General features: G+C 38.8%; 1 protein-coding gene across 10 annotated transcripts in view; it reads right to left on the minus strand.

The window, feature by feature from the left end:
• The window catches only part of brd4 (bromodomain containing 4), a 60,177-nt gene that overhangs the window by 11,072 nt on the left and 22,441 nt on the right, over positions 1-26,664 (minus strand). For 2 of the 10 annotated variants that reach the window (XM_067382590.1, XM_067382595.1), the window contains exons 1-7: positions 22,814-23,477; positions 4,669-5,038; positions 2,984-3,121; positions 2,760-2,895; positions 1,400-1,764; positions 943-1,308; positions 725-853 (exon numbers count right to left, since the gene is read on the minus strand). In XM_067382590.1, the coding sequence (XP_067238691.1) occupies positions 725-853; positions 943-1,308; positions 1,400-1,764; positions 2,760-2,895; positions 2,984-3,121; positions 4,669-5,038; positions 22,814-22,914 (1,605 nt within the window). In that variant the 5' untranslated portion in view covers positions 22,915-23,477. Of the gene's footprint in view, positions 1-724; positions 854-942; positions 1,312-1,399; positions 1,765-2,759; positions 2,896-2,983; positions 3,122-4,668; positions 5,039-6,040; positions 6,188-16,987; positions 19,241-22,813; positions 23,478-26,664 lie in introns of those variants that run through there. The other 8 variants (XM_067382591.1, XM_067382589.1, XM_067382596.1 and 5 more) reach the window with 5 other exon arrangements.

The raw sequence follows: 26,664 nt of genomic DNA on the forward strand, positions 1-26,664 counted from the left end.
ATTAAACAAAATGTATTATGACTGTTCCGATTAAAGTGAAATGTGATAGTGAGTGAAAAGTGTTGATTGCATCATTACATTAAGATCTGCTCACGTTGCATTTGTTTTTATGCATTTTTTACAGCGTTAAGCATTACCCGCGGTAGACTGGACTGCTTCAGTGATGGTGAACACTGACTCGCTTTCTGTAATATAGTTTATTTTGAGTTTGAATAATCATTTTGTTTGTCATGCTGCTAAAATAACCAATGTGAAGTCTTGATTTTCTAATGTGTAAAAAAAATAATTTATAAAAAGGTTCTTAGATTGTTCTTTTATGTGTAGCCAGTATATGACGCGCCTTTCAAACAAACAAACAAAAAAAAAGTATTAAATTCTATTAAATTGATTATTAAAATATCAAGAGCAATAACTGACACTGATATTTGTCTTAATATTGTAGCCCTTTAATGTGTTCTTGTTTATTAGTTTTATAATTATATATGTAGATTATTTACATTATGCTACCTTTGAGCAGCATTAAACAGGTTATATAAATAAAGTTTATATAAGTGAAAAAGACTTTTGTTGAGGTTTACTGATGATTGTTTGTTGATGCGGCATGGTCTATTGCGAGTCACTTACATAAAGCAAACATTGTCTAGCCGACTAGACGTCTGACATATATATAAAAACCTGTCATGCAAGTCCTAAAGAACACAATCTTTTGCAGGTGTCCACATACCTGCAGTTTGCGTGCCATAGCCACCACTTCATGGTCAGGAGGGTTGTACTTGTAGCAGTTGGAGAACATTAACCGCACATCTGCTGCGAACTCCTGAGCATCTCTGTACTGTCTGGTTTCCAACTTGTCCTGCACAACCAAAGAGAACACTGAACGAGTAAGCATGGAGAGCAAACAAGGCTCATCCTTCGATTGAGATCCAGCAACTGTATTTTCACCTTAATAGTGCTGAGGTCCATGGGATGTTTGATGATGTCATGGTAATCGTGCAGCCCTAAAGCAGCCACATCCACTGGCTTGTAGAAGGGCCAAGCGTATGCTGCATGCTTCTTAGCGTACATGTCCTTTACGATGCCTAAGCAGTAGCGTAACTGCTCTTGTTGCTTAGGGCTGTGGGTCCCAGGGGCAACTGTCCCATGGTGCTGAGAGTCTGGTGCCTCCTTTTTGGGTAGCTTGCTTGGTCGTGTACTATCACTGCGGCGTGGCAGAGTCTTCCCTGACTTTGACTCGGCGGGCGAGGACTCGCTCAGCTGGTCATTTGCCGTAGGTGTTGTGGTGTCTGCTTTCCTTTTCTGACTTTTTCTCTGCTGATGATGAAAAATTTAACAAGCGAGTGAGGAGAGAAAGACGCAACTTCAAAAACAAAGATTGGTTGAATGTTATGAGCCGACTTACTTTGGGAGGTATTTGGATGGGGCTTTGTAGAATAGAAGCAGTGCTCTGCTGCATGTGCACGGGTGGCAGGGCAGTTTGGGTGGGGGGAGGCACAGCCGTCATGATGGGGGCCGGTGGGTTGCAGTCAGTGGGGCCCAAAGAAAAAGGTGGCCCTAATTGAGGCGCGAGGGGAGGAAGTGAAGGGAGCGAAGGGAGTGAAGGGGGCACTCTAGGGGGCAAGGCTTGCATGGCAGATTGGGGAGGTAAAGTAGGCGGACCCTGTGGTGGTCCTCTTGTTTGTGGCCCAGGGGCAAGACTGGAAAGGCCACGTGTTTGAGGGATTGTGGGTGAAGACTCAAGGCCAGGCCCAATCTTCATGTTCATGTCTAATAATACAGAGAGAGAGAGAGAGAATACAAAAGAATTAAGGCCCATTCACACAAAAAAATGGTAACTATATTAGTGTCCACACCAGCAGACAGCAACATTCTTTATTCTAAGTGCACGCTGCAGTTTTGTCATCTGCCCCTTTAAATACTCGCACTCTTAAAGCAGAATGGTTTCTGATTGTCTGTCAATGTTTTTATTTTTGATCAGCTGGGGGAAAAAACATTCTGAAAGTGAAAGTCCAATTGGAATGTGATCTAAAATTATTTACGTCCACACTATGTATCTCAACTGTTCAGATACGATTTGTGTGTCCATGCCGCTCTTTCTTTTTCCCGGAATATCTGCATTGGTTTCTATGGCAATGACATTGCGCTGGTAGGCATGTGCCAAAACAACAACCATCACAGAAACCGTAGCATGGAAGTGTTTGCAATACAGATGTTGTCTTATTTAAAACACAACGTGTAGCCGCTACGCTGGACAACTGCGTCTTATGAGGCAGCAGCAGAAAAGTAGAAGGTTGGTATGCTTGGGTTTAAACCACGCTGTCGTCTCTGCCAGTTTCAAAACATGGCTCCGTTATATTGTCATTCTGCTCATCCGACACTTTGCAACAACACAATCTTGTTTCTGCAGTGACTTTCAGCATGTTTCCTATAACTTATGACGTTTATGTTTTACGTGGCTTGATGAAGTCACAAAAATGCTAAATCTTATCAGAGCAGTTTGCACTTTGATTTCAAAGCACATATGAATGTAGCTGGAAATGGGTTTGTAGAAATTATTTTTGCCGTTCACATTTGCTAAATCTGATCAGAATTCAATTGGATATGCACGAAAAACGGATTTGGACTGACAGTCTGAACATAGTTTAAGACAGTGAAGCCCATATGATCTTCTGGCCAATACAGCTGGATATAGCAGTCGAGTAGGACATGTAAAAGAGCAGCAGTGTGAGTGGTAAGAGTAAGAGCGAATATGAGATTTATACCTGGATCCCTCCTGCCCCGGCCACGACCCTTGCCGGATGAGGTCGACATCTCGATCTCCTGCGGGGGCATCTCTGAAATCTTGGTGAGGAACACCTTCTCCAGCGCTTCTGCCATTAAGACTATGTCATCCCCAGGCTGCAGGGGGCGACACATACCATTAACCACATGCCCAATCACATCACTTCAATCCATTGTGATTGATGGCAGCAGAAATGTGAAGTACCTTATTGTAAATGTAGCAGTTAGTAAACATGGTGTTGAAGTCTTGAATACATTCTTGGGCATTGACGTAGTAACTGTTCTCTAGGCGTTTCTTGATTGTTCCCATGTCCATAGGATTTTTGATTATCTTGTAATAGTCCTAGGGAGAGGAGGTTACAAAAAGTCAGCATGACACATCACAATCCATAACTTTCATCATCATAATGACCTTATGTTTTAATAACAGCAAGCAGCTTTGAGACCTTCAATGGAGAACATTTTCGACCGCAAGTACATTTACACATCATTTAAAAATTTGATTTCAAATGGACTAATGCAAACATTTTTCTGATTTTTGCGGCAGCTTTTCTCAATTTGCAGCAATATTTGTGGCATTTCTTGTTGTTTTGCAGTGAAAATATACCACAGACAATATTCTTTTAACATTGTTATTACTTTTCTGACCTCGAGAACCATTGCAGGGCTCCAGACTAACATTTGAGGGCAGTAGCACCGGTGCCATTAAGTTCTAATGTGGCACCAGCCCCTGATTTGTCAGCGCTGTGAGGGCTGACATAAAGGCACTGAGCTTGAGGTGAGATGCAGATATTATTAACTTTTATTTTATTATTATTATATTTAATAAATATTAAAAATATGTCGGCGCCGATAGCCTAGTGGTTAGTGCACTGACATATGGCAAGAATGCGTTCACGGCAACCCAAGTTTGATTCCAGTCTCGAGGTCCTTTTCCGATCCTGCCCCTCTCTCTCTGCCCAATGCTTTCCTGTCTGCTCTCTACAATCTTCTCCAAATAAAAAGGCACAAAAAGCCCATAAATAGAACTTTAAAAAAAATAATAATAAAATAAATAAATATTAAAAATATATACTAGGGTATGGAAATGGCTAATAAGTGCTCCTGTGCAGCATCTACTACAGTGGTAATTTAGTGTCTTTTTTCATTTCTAAATAAGTGCTTGCTTTCCTACATCGTGAAACTTTTAGTTTTACAAATTGGGACAAACTATGAAGGATGAACAAATAATGTTTTGGACATGACATTAAAAATAACATTCAAATTGGGCAATATTTAAAGCTTTAAAGTGCTTGGAAAAGTTTGTGAAGCACTTAGGGTTGTATGCCATGTTACACTTAGTCTACACTTTGTGTTTATTGCACAATGTTTCTCATGGTTTCCAGATTACACAGAAGAAAATGCTTGAATTCACAGCAGAATTAATAGCATCGCTGTGAAATCTTGTGAGAAGCATAAAATTTGTAACAGAATTCTCTGTTAAACCACAGATATCAGATCAAACAGTTTCCACGACGGCACTGTTTTATCTGATTTCTGTGGTTAAACAGGGTTGTGCGATCTAGCACTGTATAATAATGGTCTCATGTGATCGAGATTGGACCGCTGCTCTGAACTCCTGTCGCGTTGTCCATTATTGGTCCGAGCTGCGAGTTGACTAAATGCTTGTTGCGATGACGTCACGGGATGTGTCTAAGCCCAAAATCTCCAGCAATTAAGAAAAAATGCAAGCTCCTCCAAATATTGCTGAGTTTGCTTGATTTTGCGATAATTTCAGTGATCGTAGTATTGCGAAAATCCTGGAGGGTCTGATTTCAGTGGCAAAAGAATTGCAATAAACAGTGCAACTATGCTGTCTGACAGAACAGTAAATGGACGTAGATCACTCACAGGCAGATTTAGCTTAACGGCATCAACAGGAGAGTGGAAAGGCCAAGCGAACTGATGCTTCCAAAGAGACTTCACCACCACCTTCAGCAGGTACTGCAGCTGGTTGGTCTGGCGCTTGGGCCGGGTAGGGTTGACGATTTCTGGGGGGGCGGGGTTGAAGAGGGAAGGGGCCTGGGACGAGGGCTGCCCCTGACTGCTGCTGCTCCCCGACATCTGCACTGCGTCCAGGCCGTCTCCCATAATGGCGGGGTGGAGCGCGGGCAGAGGGACGGGAGGGGGTGGAGCAGGACACCACTCGTTCAGTCTCGAGCCAGGCGCGGGCTCCACAGGGAGAGCACCGCTAATTCCATTGCACTCCTCGCTGGGCTCTCTGAAGGAAGCAAATCACAGTAATTAGCTCTTTAATTTACATCTATGCCATCTACAGCAGATCCATCACTGTAATCATCACCATCATCCCAATTATACTTAACTATCTGCACACATCCTCTCTGCCCCCCCCCCCAAAAACAGCATTATTCAAATTGTTCATGTTTGCTTAAGTAATTGCCTATGGATTCTCTAATTATCCCCTGATGTGGTCTGAATCATTAACTTCCAAAGGACTCGTACTGGGTTTTTAAAGCAGGACCGACTCCTGTCAGTACGCTGTACTCTGTCCAAGTAGGTGCATTCAAAAATTTACTGTAATCTGCAGGAATAACAGAAACATGCCACCTTTTTATCGACCAGTGAATCTTGTAGGCTAGTCTATAATCTGTACAATGTAATGATTAATTTCAGCCTTACATTAATGCTTTTAGCAGTATATAACCAATAAGAGCATGAATAAGTCACATACAAATTTCATTGTCAAGCTCTCCAATGGCCATAAATGAAGACAGCCTAATTCATGCACATGTCAATGTTTTGAGTTTCACTTTGTACTGATATAGCCATTTTTTTACATTTAAATACCAACATCCAGTTTATTAAAGTCACAATTAAAAAGTCATGGGGATTTATTCTTCCGTACTATGACATGTATCCTAGTGAAATGGATTATTGAAAAAGAAAGCAAGCAAGCACAGCGTGAGGACTTGCTTCTTTCACATTTCAATATCTGAATGTGAGCTGTACAAGAATTATTAGAAAAACAAAAATAAATGTATTGAGTCATTCACAAAAAGATCAATAACATGCATTTGGAAAATAGACAGTGAATGTTCATTTCATGCTTTAATGTTGTAAAACCTGAATACGTAATTCTGCTGAGACCTAAAAACAAACTGTGCTTATCCGTTCAAAATATTTTTCTAATTATATTTCTTAGTGAAATTAATAATTCTATTTGTAACTGGTTACTTAAAGGATTAGTTAATTATTTACTCACCCCCATGTCATCCAAGATGTTTGTCTTTCTTTCTTCAGTTGAAAAGAAATTAAGATTTTTGAGGAAAACATTCCAGGATTTTTCTCCACAGTGGGGTACAACAGGTTGAAGGTCCAAATTGCAGTTTCAATGGAGCTTCAAAAGGCTCTACACAATGACATAAGCAGAAGTACCAGAAAAACTTCATCTCATTTTCTCCTCAAACTTCAAATTTGTCCAATATTGTTTTTTTTGTTATGATTTTTACCTTTTTTTTGTAAAGGGAGTTTGATTTTTTTCTTTGCACGTTTGCTTTGTAAACACTGGATTAGTGCTTCCACCTACGTCACATGTGACTTTTCCAACGTGATTACATAATGCGTGGCACGTCGCAGAGTTAGTGCAAGTATATACATTTTTATTTATTTATTTTTTTTAGAAAATGGCCAATCAATTCTCTAGATAAGACCCTTATTCCTCATCTGGGATCATGTAGAACCCTTTGAAGCTGCACTGAAACTGTAATTTTGACCTTCAACCCGTTGGTAGCCGTTTAAGTCCACTAAATGGAGAAAAATCCTGGAATGTTTTCATCAAAAACCTTCATTTCTTTTCAACTGAAGAAAGAAAGACATGAGCATCTTGGATGACATGGAGGTGAGTAAATTATCAGGAAATTTTTAAGTCTGGAGTGAACTAATCCTTTAAATTCCATGAAAAAGCAAAGTCTACTACTTTGAATAATACTACATATTTTCAAAACAAAAATGCTGCAAAGAAAATTACATCTTGTTTTAGAATTGAAAGACATACAGCTTGCAAATTTGCATTAGATGATGACTTTCTTTACTAAAAAGTAAAATAAGCCCCACAGTGTACTATGAGCAGAGTAATGACTAGTTTTACTTAGGTAAGATGATCAAATGGTCTTGAGCAAGGGAAAGAGAGAGGAAGAGCAAAGAGTGATCTCATCAACAGGACGTGCCCAGGTTACTCCATGACCAAATGAAAACCCACAGATTATGTAGAGCTCAGCAAATGAACTATATTTGCTCCCGCGGACCATCCTGCATCTTCACAATCAATTCTTGTTATTCAGCCAGTTGTTTTTCGATTGAAGCATGTTAAAGGTCAGCCTGGTAATTGATACCAAAGGAGGGCCCTAAATGTCTTCGCCTCTCTAGTAATCACTCCCACCACTGCCTCGGTAATCTGGCAATCCCCACAACTACACTTCCTGCTAATGAAACCTCATGCCACCTCATACTGCTCTCTAGAGCCTTTTATTTTATCTCTCTACAAGCTCACGGCTTTCAAGAGAAACCTATAAACATCACTACTGCAGCACTACTACTGAAAGAATTACTCGGATGAGTCAACTGAATAATGCTTCTGGTTCAGACAGTCGTAAATAATCAGACTGGGGACATTCAGAGCAAAACTGGATGTCTCTGTGCTTAAAGAAACGAGAAAACGGGATCGGAGGAACGCGTTATGACATCTGATGAAGTGTGCGGACTGACGGTTACTCATTGGCACAGCACAGTCGTTCTGTCTCCTGTCAAGTCTTCATAAAACATGATACACCAAATGTATTCAGTCAGGATGAGTCCACAGTGACTACCATTCCTGAATCATTCAACGTGACTGAACCCTAGCAAAAAATAATTTGAATTTGCTACAGCAGGATGAAGCAAAAGGGATCCAGTCTCAAAGGCTGCATTTGCACTGGCAAAAATAAAAATTAATAAAAATAATAAAAATAATAATAATAATAATAATAATAAAAAAAATCTGATTTTATACTCCCACCCGACACAGATCGAAATTTGTTGCACACATGTAAACAAAAGTCTGCACCAGATAAATTCAATACATATAAAATCTGATATCTGGACATCTGACCTGTGTCTAAACACATATTCGATTCCCCTTGAAATTCCAAGCCACCACATGGAGAGGGCGACACATTTGCCCACACAAATCATTATGAAGCAGATGTGCCTGTATGCGCTTGCACTAAAACGACAGCTTTTTTTTTACTGAGGTGGAAATTTTATAAGAAATGGCACACACACAGAAACATTCAGGAGCACAGAAACTGATTTAAACTCTGCCCCATGATTTGTTTTAAAAAATAAAACAGCTTTGCTACTGAAAGCTACATTAAAGGCTATTTCTCAGCAATGAGATGAACTTCACTGTTTTTGTAAATAAACTAACAAGCTTCAATATTACATACAGATGCACACAGGTAGTTCACACTCAATCTCTCGCTCTCGTTAATTCCTTCGAATTCAATTAAATAAATGAAATCTTACTATGCTACTAAAATAAATGAAAATCAACATTATTTTCCGATCTATATCCATTCAGTCAGTTTTTGTGCTTTTAACTTTTCTATACTGGCAAATAATCATGGCCACCCGATGTGAATTATACAATAATTTTAAACCCGAGGGTCAACCATGTTATATAGTAGCAATCACCAACAGAATCATTTTGGGTGGGGATTAATATAAACACAGATACCAGCTGTATTTAAAGTGAATGTAAACAGGCGGGACAAATAAAGTAAAAAAAAACTGGATGTGCGCATTAAGACTTGCAGTGTAAACACAGTTAAATTCAAATTACAGTCACAGTCAAATTAGGGGTATTAACCGCTGCAGGTCAGACAATAAAAAGGCAGCGAACTTGTGTTCTGTCATTAAATGTATACAAGCTTTGGGTGTAATAAAAACAATGGTGTTGTAATGATTTTACAGCACAGCAGTTGCCAAGTGTTCTCTCACTTTTCACTTCTCTTCATAATATTATGCCACTCATTGGGTCTCAATCATGAAACCTGAGCAAAACAAACCTGTAAGTTGGGTTTATGGTTAAAACCAAATTACAGGTTTGTTTTGCTCAGGTTTCATGATTCATGTAAACTGCTGCACCAAACTCCATTCAAAAGTTGACATAGAAATGGCTTAAAAAAATATTTCAAATTCATTGTGCTTTTGTTTCATGAAGCACACCCATTGACTATTAATTTGAGTACAAATAAAATGCACTTAAAAGTATAGTTCACCCAAAAATGAAAATTACCATTGTATACTCCTAGGATGGCTTGAGGTTGAGTAAATCGAGTTATATTAAATAATGCCCTGAATCTTCCAATCTTTATAATGGCAGTGAATAAACTCGAGGATGATATTTTGATGCCCCAAAAAAACGCAACCATCCATCATAAACATACTCCACATGGCTCCGGGGGGTTAATAAAGGCCTTCTGAAGCAAAGAGATCTGGTTTTGTAAGAAAAATATCCATATTTAAAACTTTAAAAACTAAAATAACTAGCTTCCGGCAGACGGCCATACACACGTCGACTTTCGCCAAAAGAGTAACCTCTGACACAGGATGTAGGAGTAGGGCAAGCTTAAACTCCTATTGCAATTCAAACAAGGAGGGATATACAACAAACTCAAGCTCCTCTTCTCTTATATTGAAATCCGACATTTCTCTTACTTTAGACTTCTAATTCATAAACAGTGTTTTGTTTTGCTCTTTCCTCTGAGCTTCCACGTTCATCTATACATGCGTCAGATCAGAGTTCACTCGTTCACCGTAAATCGAAAATCGGAAGCTAGTCATTGCTTCGCTTCAGAAGGCCTTTATTGCGGATTACTTTTATGATGGATGGATGAATCTCATCCTCTATTCACTGCCATTATAAAGTTTGGAAGAGCCAGGATATTTTATAATGTAACTCTGATTTTATTCCTCTAAAAGAAGAAAGTCATATACAACTAGGATGGCTTGAGGATGAGAAAATCATGGGATCATTTTCATTTTGGGAGAACTATCCCTTTAATTTCTCAGTGTCGTAGCAGAGAAATACTCAAGCTCAACTAGTAGAGAAACAAGATAAGGGTTAAATTCCCAGGAATCTAATGAAAAAATATGAATGATTTCTGGGATAAAAACATCTGCTAAATAAAAACAACTGAACAATGAAACGCAGCATCTCACAAAAAGCCAAGAATAAGCAATTTCTCTCCCTCTCGCTCTCACACAACATATACCTGCATAAACAAACTAACTCCTGTCAAACAGGGACTTGAATGAAGACCGTGATGACGAGAAAATAAAAAAAAAATAAAAAATTAACCACTACCACCGCATTGTCATTTAGAACAATTCATCGAATTGAATTCATAGAAATTAATCTGTCCATTTTCGTAAATGTTGTTTAGAGTATGAAATACAATAAATGGTGTAAATAGAACACTTCCTATAACACCAGATGTACTTGTTACATTAGAAGAATGGTATTTACGCTAATAATAGTCTCTCTGTTTATCCCGAAGTTTACAGTAGTCAACCGGATCCGAGCCGTATCCAGGCGAGATCGAGGACCTGCGCCTTGACACGACCACAACGCAGCCCTGAAGTATCAGCAGAGATCGAGTCAACTAGATCATCCACTGTGAAGGCCTCATTGACACGACAACCAGTTCCTCAACAAACCATCCATACCAGCGTGATGAATACGATCCTCAACTGGATGGAACTGGAATAAAAACTTTGAATGTTGCGATCCCATCGGACTTATGATAGCTACCTGAATCGTAACAAAGCACTGTTCGACAGAGGAGAACTGGACCCCTGACTAGGCCTGGTTTCTCTGTTCCTTGCCGCTGTCGCCTTTGGCTTTGTTTGCCTTTGGCTTGCTTAGTTGGGGACACCTGACACTTGATATTCAACAGTGCTTTGATCTGCCTGCATTGACACTATTCTTTAAGAGCTCTCTTTCCAAAAATATATATAGCAGTTATCAATTTAAAGCTGCTTTGACATAATCTGCATTGTAAAAAGCACTATATAAATAAAGGTGACTTGACTACAAACCTTTTTCAGTTTCCTTCAGATAAACAGAATACAGATATTCAGAATGGTGAATTTTGCCCAAAAGGGACAATTTTGTAAGTTTGCAGGAAATAAGCATACAAACTAAGTGTAGAACAAACTGCATATATTCTCCACTGTAGAGATGTCAAAACTCAGACAAGGACAATTAGCGTTCTGAAGCACTGAGAGAGCCTATTCGTCCCATTTGCAGTGAAGATCCCTGGAATTGGGCAACAGTCTGTGACTGTGTAACTGAGGATGTGTGAGAGAACGTGAACTTCAAGTGTAAGTGCTTGAGGGCAAATATTTCTATTGCATCTGGCAGAGCCTGTAGCTTCTGTGAGGGTCTGTGGGTTGACCAGCATCCACCCCCTTTCATGCTGCGGATCTCTGGAGAGCTCAGGATGTGGGAGTTCAGCTCCGAGTTAACTTCACTGTTCCATTCAGATCCATAATGGGGGACATCATGTCCAAGTCGGCACACAAAGCACACTAGAATCTTCAACCTAAGGCCATGAGGACGCACACAAAAGTTGTGTGCCCAAGCTAAAAATACCCTGAACTATGGAGGAAATGCAACCAAAATGGGGTGGGCTGGGGCTGAGCTGAAATACCTTGCCGGTCCTCTGACACGACACATTCAGGCTGCCACACATTTCACTTCTTTTCCGATCCTAGAAGTATCTGTATACACACAAAGCACTTGTTTATTTCTGACTAACAGCATTCTTGATGACTCACATAGTGACGAGGGAAACAGTGGGTAGATCACATGACCACTATATCAACCCTAGAGCTCAGACTCAGAAAGAGGGAGCTGACGATCTGCCAGCGTGACTACTCAGGAAAGAATGCCAAACTGTCTGTTACCAGTAAATGCTCACTCATAAGCTGCTTCAGGGAAACATTCAGGGCCTCCCTAAAAATCAAGTTAGAACTCATATAGATGAACATACATCACACAATGCTGACCTAATTACACTATCGTCATAATGTATTCATTCATTCATATCGGTCATCATCATTTGATGTCAGTAAGGTTTTTTAAAAAGAAATGAATACCTTTATTCAGCAAGGATGCATTAAATTGTTCGAAAGTGCCAAAGACATAAGATTTCCATTTCAAATAAATCCTGTTCTTTTAACTTTCTATTCATCAAAGAATCCTGAAAAAAAAATTATCACAAATGAAGCAGCACAACCTGTCCATTTCCACAGACAATGATTTTGACCCGTCCCTCAGACTGTCTGGATAAATAATGGAAACCAATGAAACTGCTTTCAAAGAGATATGAAAGTCCACTTCTTGTATCCTTTTTCCAGTAAAGGTCGTACCAGAGTACATGGCCATGATGACAACAGATTATACGGCTAAAGCCAGCAAGTGATTCTTAAAAAATAGTCTAATGCTGAAATGTATAAATGCTTAAGCCTTGTAGAAATGCTTTCAAAGCAGTATTTTAACACTTTTTCAAGTCAATGCAGCGTGACATTGCACTTTGACTGTAAATGCATTAATATTCGGTCTGGGCAACAATTTTGATTCATAAGTTTGCGATTCGATTTCGATATTGATTAATTGGGGCCTAGCAGGTACAGTTCTCTTTTTTCCTTTTTTTTTTAAAAAAAAATAAACATTTAAATGCCAGCTGTCATAAAAACAAGTCGGATTAATTCATACATTAAACAGTGAAGAAGAGGTTAAGTAAAAAATACAATGAATATGCAATATAGTGCATAGCCTATATTTAACAAAATGCTCCTCTCAAAAGCTAATTTTTCTTGCTGACTAATGATATTTTAAACATTGAACAGCTTTTGGAGGTAAATGTAACCATTTACAAGCCGTTTTGATGTCTTTCCGTGGCTGAAACACTGAGCCATGACATAGATTTTTGTCAATTGACCCTTTGCCGGGAGTTTGATTGACAGGTGATGTAACAATCATAACACCGAATCCGCCATTTTGTCCGACAAAGCAGTCAGGGGAGTTAGTATATTTACGTTGGTGGACTTGAACTTGAAAAATGATGTGTACTGACATCTTTTTGTGGTTGAAATGTGGTTGATTCATGTTTATTTGATGATATAAACTACTAGTACGATGAGATGATCGGTTCATAAGCCGCTTGATCTGAAGAGCTACAGCGATCCGTCACGACACATTAAAGAGCCACAAAACTGTATTGTTTAAATTTCTTTAAAATTGACAAAATTTGAAATTTGACACTTTCATATCAAAAGTAATCTGCTCTGTCTTGTCTGTCAATACGTTGTCTTTGTCCTCTTTGCTCCGCGATGTATTTTTCACTGTGAGATCATGTGTGGCATGAGAGCAGCATGGCTTGTCGGACATAGCAAGTAACTAAAGGAGGCGGGTCTTTTGTCAATTATAGTGTTTCTTTCAACATGCCATCTGATGTTCATTCATGTTTATTTTGTGTTGTAACTAGTAAAGCGGAAGAGATGATCAGTTCACATGTGCTCACATTCTTGGGGTTTAAGAATCAATATTGGTTCCTCAAAATGAGAATATCGACTCAAATTGAGAAACTGATATTTTTAACCCAGCCCCAATTACTATACACACTATTTTTGCTTGCTTTATAAATAGACAATTCAAAAGAGCAGCATTTAGCTTCACTTTGTATATGATCTTTGATGCACATAACTATCAGTAGTAGTAGTTTACTAATAACTGCTGACAGTTAATTTGCCTACGGTTGCTAATATTTCTTTCATCAAAAAGCAAAGCTGCACCAGTTTGTTTACAGTACAGAGACTGGGTTTGAAGTGAGTCCTGTAATCCAAACATTACAGCAATTAAATGTGGTTGATGCTTCCAAAATGTCATGAATGCTGTTGATAGAGCTCAATTAGTATTTGCCCAAAACTTTCCTTTAATGCCCGAGAGGCCTCTTGAATTCACCTAGTAATTCACTACATCAAACAGTTTAATACGGAAGAGCTCCCAAACTGAACGAACACATCAGGAAATTCACAAGCCAATGTGAGACAAAACACACGCCAACTGTCTTGTACCAGCAACATGCAAATGAGCTGTTGTGATGGCAGTGAAAGTAGAGCGATCTCACACACACACACACAGGCTGTACGGAAAACACATCAGAAATACAGGAAGAGATCACACTTAAGTGACAGACTGGAGCTGGAAGCACTACATGACCCCACCATGAGTTTAGTCCAGCTGGTGTAGCATGAACACGCACACAGATGGCCAATAACCGCCAAATCTGTGTGGTGCTGTAACTTCATTCAATACGCTTATAAAGATCAACAGCCAAATAATTCATTCAAACACAGTGGGGATGTTTTTCCATAAACAAGTTGCTTCATTAACAGCTCAAGAGTTGTTATCCAGCTGTTCTGAGCAGATTTTAATTTGACTCGCTCTGCAGAGGTTTAGAATAACAGTCAACAGTCAATTAGACTATTATCAATTTACAACTCTGACTGTGTAATGTTAATATAAAAAAAAAAAAAAAACATGAAAAAATATACACAAATGCAAGTCATACTCTGAATTTTCCCATTTTAATAAACAATGGAAAACGTCCTCTTGTGTAAAGTCCCCTCAGCAGTGCTAGTTTCAGTCTCTCTTTTTTAATACATGCATTACTCTTCCATACAAACAAACAGGACATCTTAATTACAACATTTCTCTACTCTAGTGCTGAAACAAATATGAGTTACATAATGTGACTTTTAACATCCTTGGCAAGAATATTTGTCTAAAATTTCTCACAAAAAACAAAAAAAACAGATGTGGGTCTCAGTCTTCTGGCATTTTTGCAACGTGTTGATGTGATGTTTTTTTCTAAGAAAATTACACAAAAGTAAAAGAAGCCATGTTTTTACAGAGCTAAAATGAATTTGCAAATCTGGGCAAAACAATGAGGATTTCTCAAATGCAATACAGCACAATACCAAACAACATAGATTAGACTATTTGCTAATATTACAAAAGTCGATACAAGTGCTAGCTAAAACTATTGAACTATTTTGTCGTAATATTGAACAGATACAAAACATCACTGTGAGTGACATGAACAATTCAGGCTTTTGATAAAAAAAATAAATCAGGTGGTAGTCAAAGAAGAACTCTAAAGACCACTATAGAAAAAAAAAAAACATTCACGGGACTTTCCAACAGCCTAAAAACACCATGAATGTTTTCAAAATAATTTTAAAATTACACTGACATTGATTACAAAGTGAAACTAAAGAACTAAACTAAATATGAAAACATAATTGTTGACTTTGATGATATTGAAATTAAGAATCATTATTACAATAAAAGGAATTTACATCAAAAACTTATTGTGTCTCACATTATGTACACACACAAACAAAAACTCATCTTAGACTGCTTAAAACTAGTTTATACAGACTAGGTCTTGATGAACTGTGGCATAAACATTTGACAACGCCAGTTCAAGTAATTGCTGCCTCAGAAAAGGGTTAGTTTACCCAAAAATCAAAATTCTGTCATCATTTACTCACCCTAATGTCGTTCCAAACCCGCAATAATTCTATTCATCTTTGGAACACAAATGAAGATCTTTTTGATGAAATCGGATAGCTTTCTGTCCCTCCATAGACAGCTACGCAACTACCACATTTGATGCTTCAAAAAGTTCATAAAGAGATCGTTAAACTAATCCATATGAATTAAGCAGTTTAGTCCAGTTTTTCTGAAGAGACTCGATCACTTTAGATGATGAACACCACATTAAATGTAGGCTTTTATTCACATATAAACATTGATCAGCGAACAAACTCAACCAAACCTGCTTGACTCGTGAGAACAAACCTCTTCCTGAAGCTCAAACTTGCTGCGTAACGCACAAGAATGAACCTCATTGGTTCTTGTACGTCAAGCGAACATGCTTGAGCTTCTGTTTACCACAACTGATGTGTGCATTGATGAATGTTTATATGTGAAAAAAAGCCTCAATTCATATGGATTTGTTTTAGGATCTCTTCTTGAAGCGTCAAAGTTTCAGTTGCGTAGCCGTCTATGGAGGGACAGAAAGATTATCAAAAAGATCTTAATTTGAATTCCAAAGATGAACAAAAGTCTTAGGGGTTTGGAACGACATGAGGGTGAGTAATAAATGATAAAATTTTCCTTTTTGGCTGAATTAACCCTTTACTTATATTCATTACAAAGTGCCCCAGCCAGGCCAGACACAACAAGATTGCCGAACACTAAACACGGAAACGCAGTGCAACGTGACAATCAGGTGCCGGATTTCACCGTTTACTCTCTCGTAATGCACTGCACAGTGTAAAACACATATCTTGAGTTCTGATGTTTCACCTGACAACATGCTTTTTATGTTACACATTGTGAATTTAGTGATTTAGGTAGTCAGGAATAATATTTTAGCCTTTAGTTAAATACAGTTGTTATTTTTATATCTTATGCATGATATTTTATATCTTATCATATCTAACATATGTTGTGATTGTTTTATGATTACTTTAAATCCATGTTCTACATAAAGCACTTTGAATTACCATTATATATGAAATGTGCTATATAAATAAACCTGCCTTGCAGTCTCTCTTCATCCATGTTTGAAATAGAAACCAAGCAGCTGACAAACTGTACAGACACAGCTGATGGAAAATACTAGTATACGTGCATTTCAGATTTAATGTACTGATAACATAAAAATAAAAATAGTTAAAATGTTACACATAAACGGTCCACCGGGGGTATCACACACAGTTTCTGCCAATCTCGTGTTAATCTTGATTACATATAGAGTACTAGTGCATCCTTCATATCTCTGAAAAGTCTTGTTTCATATTTATAAAAGATAGACACGCTAAGCCAAGTCTTTCTGAAAAAAGCTGAGCCCCTGGAGGCGTGCCTGCCGTCAGTGCCATGGGCAAAGCTGAAGAGTTACGAGCACGTGCAGCTTTTGCGTAGAGATCATTATAAATAAAAAGGAAACAAAAACGTTCGTGCTGTTTACATTTGATGCACTTGCGTGCCGATTGCCAACAAAACACAGACATCTGATGCAGTTTTACTCACCACCCGCGATCTGCAAATCCAGCGCCGAACTGGGACTTGTTTACAAAGTATTCGTCACCGAAATCCCGGGAACAAACATACGTGCACAACTCCGTTGCTACCCCGGGAAAACAAACTTCATCCTCTGTTCCCTTGACGCTGGGTTCTTTGGAAAGCTGAAAAAGGTAATCTTTCCCTCACAACCAAAAACACATTCCTTTGGTGACAGGAGCTGCATCTCATTTCGGAGTCTGCATCCTACGGAGGTCACATTTGAAGGCTGCATACGTCATTAAGGATGTCATATTTAAGAAAAGTAACCGTAATAAAATTGACTGATATTCACTGTGAGGTGTAAAATACTGTAATTTCTTTCTTATGCTGCAATCTAATGCTTATTTATCTTAAATGAGACTGCCTCGATGATGTATGTGGCCTTCAAAGGGTGCAGCCCCTGAATTAGGAAACCGTATCCTGAACGAAGCGCGTTGATGAGTGTGCTCTTGCTCTGGCATACTTAGAAGCTTTGTGTAAAAAAAAACAAAACAAAAAACCAACAACTTGCTATAGAATATACCCATAGGTTGTATGATAAAAACAGACGTGTTTGATTCAGACAGGATTAAACATCACATAGGACATTTATGAAAAAGATTTACAGATAACCCAGGAAAAACTTGCCCCATCACAATAGACATAGTGACCATGAGTCAGATTCTGAGAACTAAAATCAGGAACAAATCTTTGGCATAAACTGCAATGAGCAAAACAGTATCTGGGAAAATGTTGGGCAAAATCTGATCAGTAGTAAATAATCAAGCTCCTCTGACATCTTAAGAGTCATGCTGACCACATAAGAGTCATTCAAGAAGAGTCAGTTGTAGCCAATATGCTACCCTTTTAAATATCTCGCTTCATCTATTAAATCATGTTATTTTGTCCAAACATATTTAACAACAAGAAAAACTAAGCGCCAATATAGCTAAAAACCTTTATAACCTGTAAAGTTGAAAACGTATAATGTGAATGTGACGTGCTTACTGTCTCGGATGCAGCTATTCCATATATCCCATTCGCTGGTCAACCTCATAACTCCATCTGATTTTCATAAAATGTTAATATTATAATGACACACACACATGTTTGACATATATAGTCACAATACCAACTTTGATGACACAGTGTTTAATTATTTAGAAAACACAAGGTTTCCACCCAACAGCGACAATATGTAAATTTGTTTAATCATAAACAACAACATATAGCTACCTATATAGGACCTTGTTGTGTTCCCACCTGACTTAAGCTCAAATTTTTACATTAAGTGCGAGTACTACTATTAATATATTATCCAGTTTTAATATGCCATTTGAAGCAATGCATGTTTGTGCAATTTTGTTGTTTTAGTGCATAGTGGTGTGCCGTGGGATTTTTCACTCATCAAAACTGTGCCGAGGCAAGAAAAAGGTTGAGAAATGCTGGTCTAGACTGACATGATACCCCACCACACAGACTGGGATGGAAACTGTCATCGTGTCAGTAGGGTCACTAAGGCACTGTTTACACCTGGTATTAAGATGTGTATTGGTCAATCGGATAACAAATAGACGAGAGAGACATTCCCGTTAACACCTGGTCTCTTTTGTTCTCTTTTTTAACTACTTCTGTCCTGATTTGTTCGAGGGGACAGTAAATGTATGTGTCAAAATAAGCTCACGCAATTTACATGTGAACGTGCCCAGAGACGACGGAAAAATATACAAAGAGCAGCAGCTTTTGTTTCTGGTCTGACAGCCGCAATACCACGCCAAACACTGTGAGTGCATGTTAGAAATCAGGAATGACGAGAGAACATTGTGCTTGGTAAGTTTTTCGTCTTCAAACCAAACTTGGGTCTTAAATCCCATCTGGCTAGGGTTTCCCATAATTTTTATGCATTAGGTCAGTAGGCGGAGAGTAGGCATCTTTAGCTGTTCAAACACATTCAACCCATGAGCATTTACACTACGAAGGCAATTCGGTTGAATGCATTTTCGACTACCACCGGAAGTGGTCGAAAGTGGACAAGCTCAAAATGATTTACACCCAGTTTCCACCTGTATTTAGAGTCGTCCATGTGATGTGATGTGATGACATCTTAATACCAGGTGCATACCTCAAATGTTGTGGATAAACAATGCAATGTATTTAAATCCATGACCACTTCAACAGTGTGAAATATGGACTTAAGTTTTTTCTACTTCGCTAAAAGCTTGATTTTTCCATGGTATGATTGCATTTTGACAGCTGGGCAAATCCATTGAAATGTCAAAGCTTATAACTGAATGGCCTCACGAGTAACAAGGAGGCTGAAGGTTGCAATGTGACAGCCTAGCATTGGGATTATGATGTTGAAAAGGGAAATGCAAATCTTACAAATGCCTTTTATATCACTTAACAGCTAATCAAATTTCATTCAATATGCATTGGGAAAGCTATACATTCTTTTTATTTTCCCCATTCCAAACATTTTGGCTGGTACAGGTTGTTAAATTTAATCTGTGTCTCTTTGCAATGCCACTTGAACAGTAATAAATGACCTAAAATAAAATAAAATAAATACATTTAAAAAAAATGAATATCTTGCACACTGATAGCGGAGCATGGACAATGCATTACATGAGATTAAATGGCATTGGGTTTCATTCACTATTAATAGCACGATTTATTCATGCTTAAACGCACAGGAGAACTTCTCATGAAAAATTTCCACCTATTACCTTTTCACCTATAATACGCGAGTACGCACATGAATTCCTTCTTAACCTTGTTCTGATGTTAAAGACTTGAGTATTCATGATATTTTGTCCAAATGTATTCAACAAGAAAAACAGAGCGCCCATATAGCTAATAAACTTTATAACCTGCAAAGGTGATGAAAAGTTGATGAAAACGTATAATGCGAATGGGATGCGCTTACTGTCTCAGATTACTGTCTCATATTCTAGTGACAGACAGATATATCTCATTTGCTGGACAGCATGCAGGATAGCAGTCTGCATAAAACACGTCCAAACCATCTTCTTAAGGGTTTCCACACGTTTATTCATCTGTGTATAAGTGTACATTTTACTCTTTTTACCGTGAAATATTTAAGAAGAAATTTCCAGGTATTAAAAAAAAAATAAAATAAAAAAATTAACACGTTTAGAAGGCCACAGAGTGGGACTTCTGCATGTTTGTTGTTTCTTCGTAATTTTAGAATAATTTTCAGTACGAAAATTGATGAACAATTATTTGTTTGTGACAATTGTCAGTTTCGTTTTGTCTGATAGTTTAATTTGATTTTACAACTTTAGTCACGAGAAACTATCATAGCAATAATTTAACTTGGTAATATTTAAGCAAACTGTGTGTTCAGTGGCTTTTGAAACTGCCATTAGAACTCCACAAGAAGTGCCTGGTCTGTAAAGACCACCATTATCAAAAGCCTGAATTTGTCGTGAAAATGTTTCCAGCTCAGGCTTGGTCAAAATTCACGCCAAATAATAAAAGCAATGAATATGCTAATATAAACTTACAATGTTTTTCCTTTGGACAACTTAGCAGCAATTTGCAAACTGTCAATTTAAAAAGTGCACAGTGTTGTGAAATTCTTCATTGCTCCTAGGCTCTGCCCAACATCATTTACTACTAAGTGTAAGTGAACACCGACAATTTTTCTGCCAAACTTCAATCCATTAAACAAGTGCAACAGGTGCCACTGTGCTTTACAGACATGAAACAGCACAGAAATCAGGTTGGTTACAGTACTAATAAGAATGTGAACTTGATAAACCATGACCACCAAGGAGTGACAAGGTGCGTTTGACCAAGAAGGGTAGGTCGTTGTATGACATCAAAGCACCATGAGAGCGACGATTCGAAAGCATACAGAGCCACCTACTCTCTAATCGCTCTCGCGGTACTTCGATGACACGGTACTGCACAGCGCCGCTTCAAGCTAAACACACCTAATAACTGCAGCACTGTCTGTCCTGGGGCGTTAAACTTCCTGCCCCAAACAACCTGTGGAATAAAAGTTGACCTCTGAACTGGACACAGTTCATTAAATACCACTATGGAATGTGTGAGAGGGAGGAAGTAGCTCTGGTTACTGAGAACCTGAGCGCACACACCAGGAAATCTGGTTCTACAGGCAAGCCAAGCCCAACCGTGACACATGAAAGCGAGGGTGTAAAAACCGACAGCAAACAAAATGGCTGCATCCCTACCGAAAGTAAACAATTAATCATTTATGCTGATACTGGGAGTTTCTCAGGACAGAAAGCTCCAGGCTCCCAGTGGAGGTCTAGGTACAGGACCGGGGCAGCAGGTTTATTTGCTTGAAAGCATATGCATAAATAATAAATGAAACTGCACCGAGTCAGTTGCTCAGGCCAAGAGTCCCACCTCCCTCATCCATCTTCCCTCTCCTCTTTCACACTTTTGTCTCACCGGCACTCCTGGGAGCTTTTCTTCCCTACATCTCAGCTTCAACTGCCAGCAGAAAGAAACTTGTTCACTTGTTGTGTTTGTGTGTTACAAACTGCTCTCGACGTGGAGGGAACTAATCTGTACAAACATCAGCAGGGACTCCATGGGCAACTCTGACAAACAAAACAAGAGGTGTTTTTTCCTTGCTTGAACATTTGCTGTGCCGTGCTGTGTTTGTTCTAGCGCTTTGATCAGTGACCTAAAACGACTCCGAACAGGGTCTAACAAATGTCTATTGGAGAATGGAGCCAGGAGCGCACTGGCAGCGCAGCACACGGTAGGCATGTGCGCAATGTGACTGGAGAACTTTTTTCCACCGCAGAAGCTCTCCGACTGCAACTGTTCCACATGCCTCTCCTGACTCAAACTTCAGGGTGGGAACATTCAGCTCGCATTTGACATACATTCACAAGTGTCAAGGCCGTTTGTTATGCTAAGAGGTTTAGTAGATGAATATTCAGAATATTCAGCAGTTTCATGGGAGCATTTAGTCACTAAAATGCAACATTAGTACAGCAAACTCGAGCAGGATTGTCTATTTAAAGAATATAAAGCAAGTTGAGTTGCTTTAAGTACACCTGAAGCACTTTATCAGGTGAAACGAGCAAAGGACGTTAGGAACTTAAACAGACCATTCTAAGAACAGCACAGAAATAGATTAAATAAACAAGGACAAACTTCCTAAGAGACAAGTGGCTCTATATTAAACGCAGACCTTGTGAATGTTGCCCACTAAAAAGTCATTTTCAGCATTGGGAAACATCTACAAACTTTTTTTTCCCAGGTATGTTTCAGTCTGAAATATCAGCAGTGAAATTAAAAGAGCCAAATAATGACAATCATTTACATATGCTTATTTGCAATAAATCTAAGATGTGCATTCACTAAAGTTGCTAAATCATAGCCGGCTGAACCCTCTCCTTCTGCCACAACAAATACACCACCCCCTTCTTCCTCTGAAAATCCCACCCCCTCCCCCTGCTTACTCACACACCCCCTCTCTCCCTCCGGGAGGCTGCCTATTCGGGGCTTTTAGCTTTCTTACCAACAATGCCACCCTTTAAAACACTATTTTGAGGCCATTCTGGGGAAAACTCACAGTAAAGGACAATATTCAAAAAAATATTACAACGTGACGACTATAAAATGTTCCAAAAACGAGTAACTCAAACCAAAAGACTACCACAAAATCTGAAAATACTAACCAACTTCATCAGGAGTAAAGTACAAGCTAGCAAGCTACAAAAAGAGATACAGAACTAGCAAACAGCACTGGTGATTAGTTGTGTAATGTTCAGAAAAGCAAATTCACAAAAAGCTTATCAGTTTTACCTTTTAACAGGGACAGAGCAATGTGCAATTTTTTCCAAAAGGGCATCCAGCGTCTGAAAATCCAGCAAATCATTGGACTTGGAATGCATTTTGTAATCCATTTATGAGTTCCTCTCGGACCAAAAGCAAAAGCAAAACAGAAAGGGAACTAAAGGCAAGAAAAGTTCGTCACTCGATCCCAAAACACAGCAACTTCTCGCTCTCAAATCTCCAGTTCCGTTGTATGTGTCCTAAAATCCACTGCGCCAAATACATGTTAATCCATAGTTAGTCCACCATAGTCCTGAGAGAAAGGTTTCGTGGTTCCTGAGAAGCCTCTAATCGGAGTCTCGCTGGCGAGGGAGAGAGGCGCAGAGGCCTGAGGCCGGCTGGATCTGTTAGCTCTGTGCGCCGGTCGGCTCTCTACACCCTCCCCCAGTCAGCAGCACAACGGCCCAGTTGCCACAGGCACTTCGCCCCATTGTGTGTCCACCCGAGGCCTCACCTCACACAAACCACCTCCAGCGGGGCGCCAGAAAGCGGGGGAGAGGAAGAACGAGCGAAGTAAAACCCAGAATGCGCACTTTCTTTCTCTCACTCGTTCGCCGAGAGCAGCGTGTTCTTACTCAACAGTGAAAATGGCTCTGGCGCTTCCTCATTGAGAAGAGGCTCTACCCACACACCCCTCCCTCGGCTCTCTCCAGCGCTTGCTCATTCTCTAACCCCTCCCTTCTTTCCCCATCAATAGCACGAGCACTCTCCACCCTCCCTCCCTCTCTCTCTCTCTCTTCCTGCCTGCCTTTTTCTCTCTCCTCAGCACACACACACACCTTTAGCTCCCCACCCCCTTCCTCTCCCTCCATTTCACCCTCCCCCACTCATTCTTTTCAGACCGATCTTCTGCTTGCCTCCCCCCACTACATCGAGGGCCGCCTTATCTGCTGCCTCTCAACAAGCCGCACACATTCACACATGTCTAGACTGCACCGGCACAAAAAAACAAGCCACACTGGGGCTGCCCAACCGGCGCGCAGGAACTGCCCTCCGTGCCAAACTACACGAATGTGCGAGACTCTGAAGCTCAGATGGGAGGGTTTACAAGGAGTAGACGGAAACGGTGAGTTAGTGGACCCATGGGAGGATGAATTAGAGGACAACACAGGGATACACCTCCATAAAACACAAATACTTCTTGGATACCACTCGCTTAATGCGAGAGGATGTTGATTCTAGTAGTAGGATTTTTTTGTGTGTTTTCTCCGAGGCAGAACAATTCCATACTGGTGCATGACTCACAAACTTTGATATAGAGGGCTTCAAGTTTAGTGTGGAAATTTTGAACGTTTATTATGCATCAGGGTTCTTCGTGTTGAGTCTAGTGTGGCGCAGTTTCAGCCATGATGGTTTATTAAAGGGTTAGTTCACCCAAAATGAAAACTGTGTCATCGCTGTTCCTCATGTGTTTCTAAATATGTTTGTCCTCACGTCTGAATGACGCTGTCTTTCATGGAACATAGATAAGTCATTCATATGACTCGTGCTGTATTACATTATTATGCCTGAAGCCATAAAGTCATTATTCACTTTAAAAATCATTAACAAAAAAAAAACCCAACAGCACTCATATCTCATTCGCAACTCATTGCAACTCGTTCACATATTCAAACAAGACACCCATGAGAACTAAAGGGCTGTTTATCTCACTGAAGTCAAACCTTGATGTTTAAACATGCACAAGTGCAAATGACATGTCATTTCAGAAAGTTGCAATTTAATTCAATCCATTCATCAGTTTCTTTCGTGAACATTAGTTAACTACATTAGTAAACATGAACTAAGAATGAACATTACTTCCACAGCATTTATTAATCTGATGTCATGTACATTTCAACATTTACTAACATTTTTAAAATCAAAAGTTGAATTTGTTAACATTAATGCACTGTGAACAAACAAACATTTGCGTTTTTATTAAATTAAATGCTGTAATTTTCATTTCATGGTAGCTGTTCACATTATCCAATGAATTAGCTAAAATGAACTAATGAGACTTCATTCATTGTAAAGTGTTACCCTATTGTAAAACTTCAGAAGACTTTGAATATAGTCTGCAACTACCCTATTCAACTTGCAAAAAGTTGGAATTATCTGTTAGTTAACTGGACAATAAAAACTGAAAAGTTGACAAGTGAAAATAAAAATCATTGGATCAACTTATTTTGAATTGTCGATTAGATTTGAAAATGCACGTTGACAAAGATACAGGTTGGTTTTGAAGTTGGAGGATTTCTTCTCAACATTACAGAAATTAATTTTTTAAACCATTTATAAAGAAGTTTTGTTTAAAAGCTTATATCAACATAATTCTAGAGCATTGGTTATGACATGCATAGAGCCTTAAGCAATTCAATTAGTCAGGAAACAAGCTCAAAATTATTCCTTAAAGGCCCCGGTATACTTCAAACGAAATCGAAGAAAGAATTGATGTGATGTCATTTCGAAAAAAATCAGGCCAAAACGAAGTTCGTTTTGTGTTCTTTTTGGAAGTTCGAAACGGCTTGCCAAAGCGAACTTTCAGGAAAAGTTTGTTCCAGCACCAAAACACCTTCGTACTACCATTGGTCATTGACAATAACTTAACAGGAGGTGTGCGCTGAGGCTCCGCCTTCACTCGCATGGGCGCGTCTGACTCATTTCATCTGTAGATTTTGTTGAGGTAAGAGCTCCGCGGGTGAAAACATGAACACACTAGATAGCTGCTTTATAGTACAAAATGAAGTTGTGCTTGTAAAAAAATGAAGCACTAACACTGTTTTTCATGTTTAATACTGTAAAGCTGCTTGATTTTAAGCAATCCATTGAATAAAGTGCTTTATGAAGACGTGACGTGACTGGAGTGCTAATTTGCAGAGCTCGTGCCAACATTCCCATGTTGTTATGATTAGACGCTTTTCTTATGCTTTTATAATAAATGCTTACTGTTTTCTCATTTTTGTTGTGTTTATTTTGTTCCTGAGAAGAAAGTGCACGGCCCATATTTATTCAATGTCGATCTCAGCAGGGTGGGCGGTGTCAGATGTTCGTTTACAGTATATCGTGGTCACGCATTTCGAACTTCTTTTTACACCTAAACGAAGAACGAAAAAGAAGTTCGTCTGAAGTATACCAGAGCCTTAACTGTTAACAAGTCTGCAAACTGATATTCAAAATAAGTAAAATGTTTATTCTGCAGTTATATGTTAATGTTTGTAAAGTTTGTTGTATATTGAGAACAATGTGTCAAATTGAACACAAGGTATTCATTCAGTAAGTCAGAGTCACTAAACAAGCTTGAAATTGACACTTGTTATTTTATACTAACTGTACTTTTGTTTAAACTTATTTTAAACTAATGTAAATGTACAACTATATGTACTGGTTATTTGACATTCCTAATGTCGACTCTTTAGCTTAGGTTTTAACAGATGCTTACAAGGCTTTAATCAATACATTTCATGTTTTAGAGATCAAACGCATGTGCAGTGTTAAATCTGCACAAATTTAATGTCCTTCTAAGCTGGCTAGGCTATCACACGTGCTTCCAGACTAGTTGACAGAAAGACACAAGACTGCAAACGTCATCATTTAAAGTAAACCTAGATACTGCAGTTATTTTTTTAAATGATTCAAACATAATATAAACAATAGCAGAATGTTGATTACAGCATGTAACCAAATTATTAAATTAGCTACAATATTACTTAGTATTTAAAATGAACTATGATATAAACCTATAGAAATACATTAGACACAGCACCTGTTGTGAGGCATGTTAAGCCTGTTAAACAATGTTACAGCCCAAAACCTTTTTATCTTGATATGCAGCAACTTCA

The sequence above is a fragment of the Chanodichthys erythropterus genome, chromosome 3 (assembly GCF_024489055.1).
Source record: "Chanodichthys erythropterus isolate Z2021 chromosome 3, ASM2448905v1, whole genome shotgun sequence".
NCBI lineage: Eukaryota > Metazoa > Chordata > Actinopteri > Cypriniformes > Xenocyprididae > Chanodichthys > Chanodichthys erythropterus.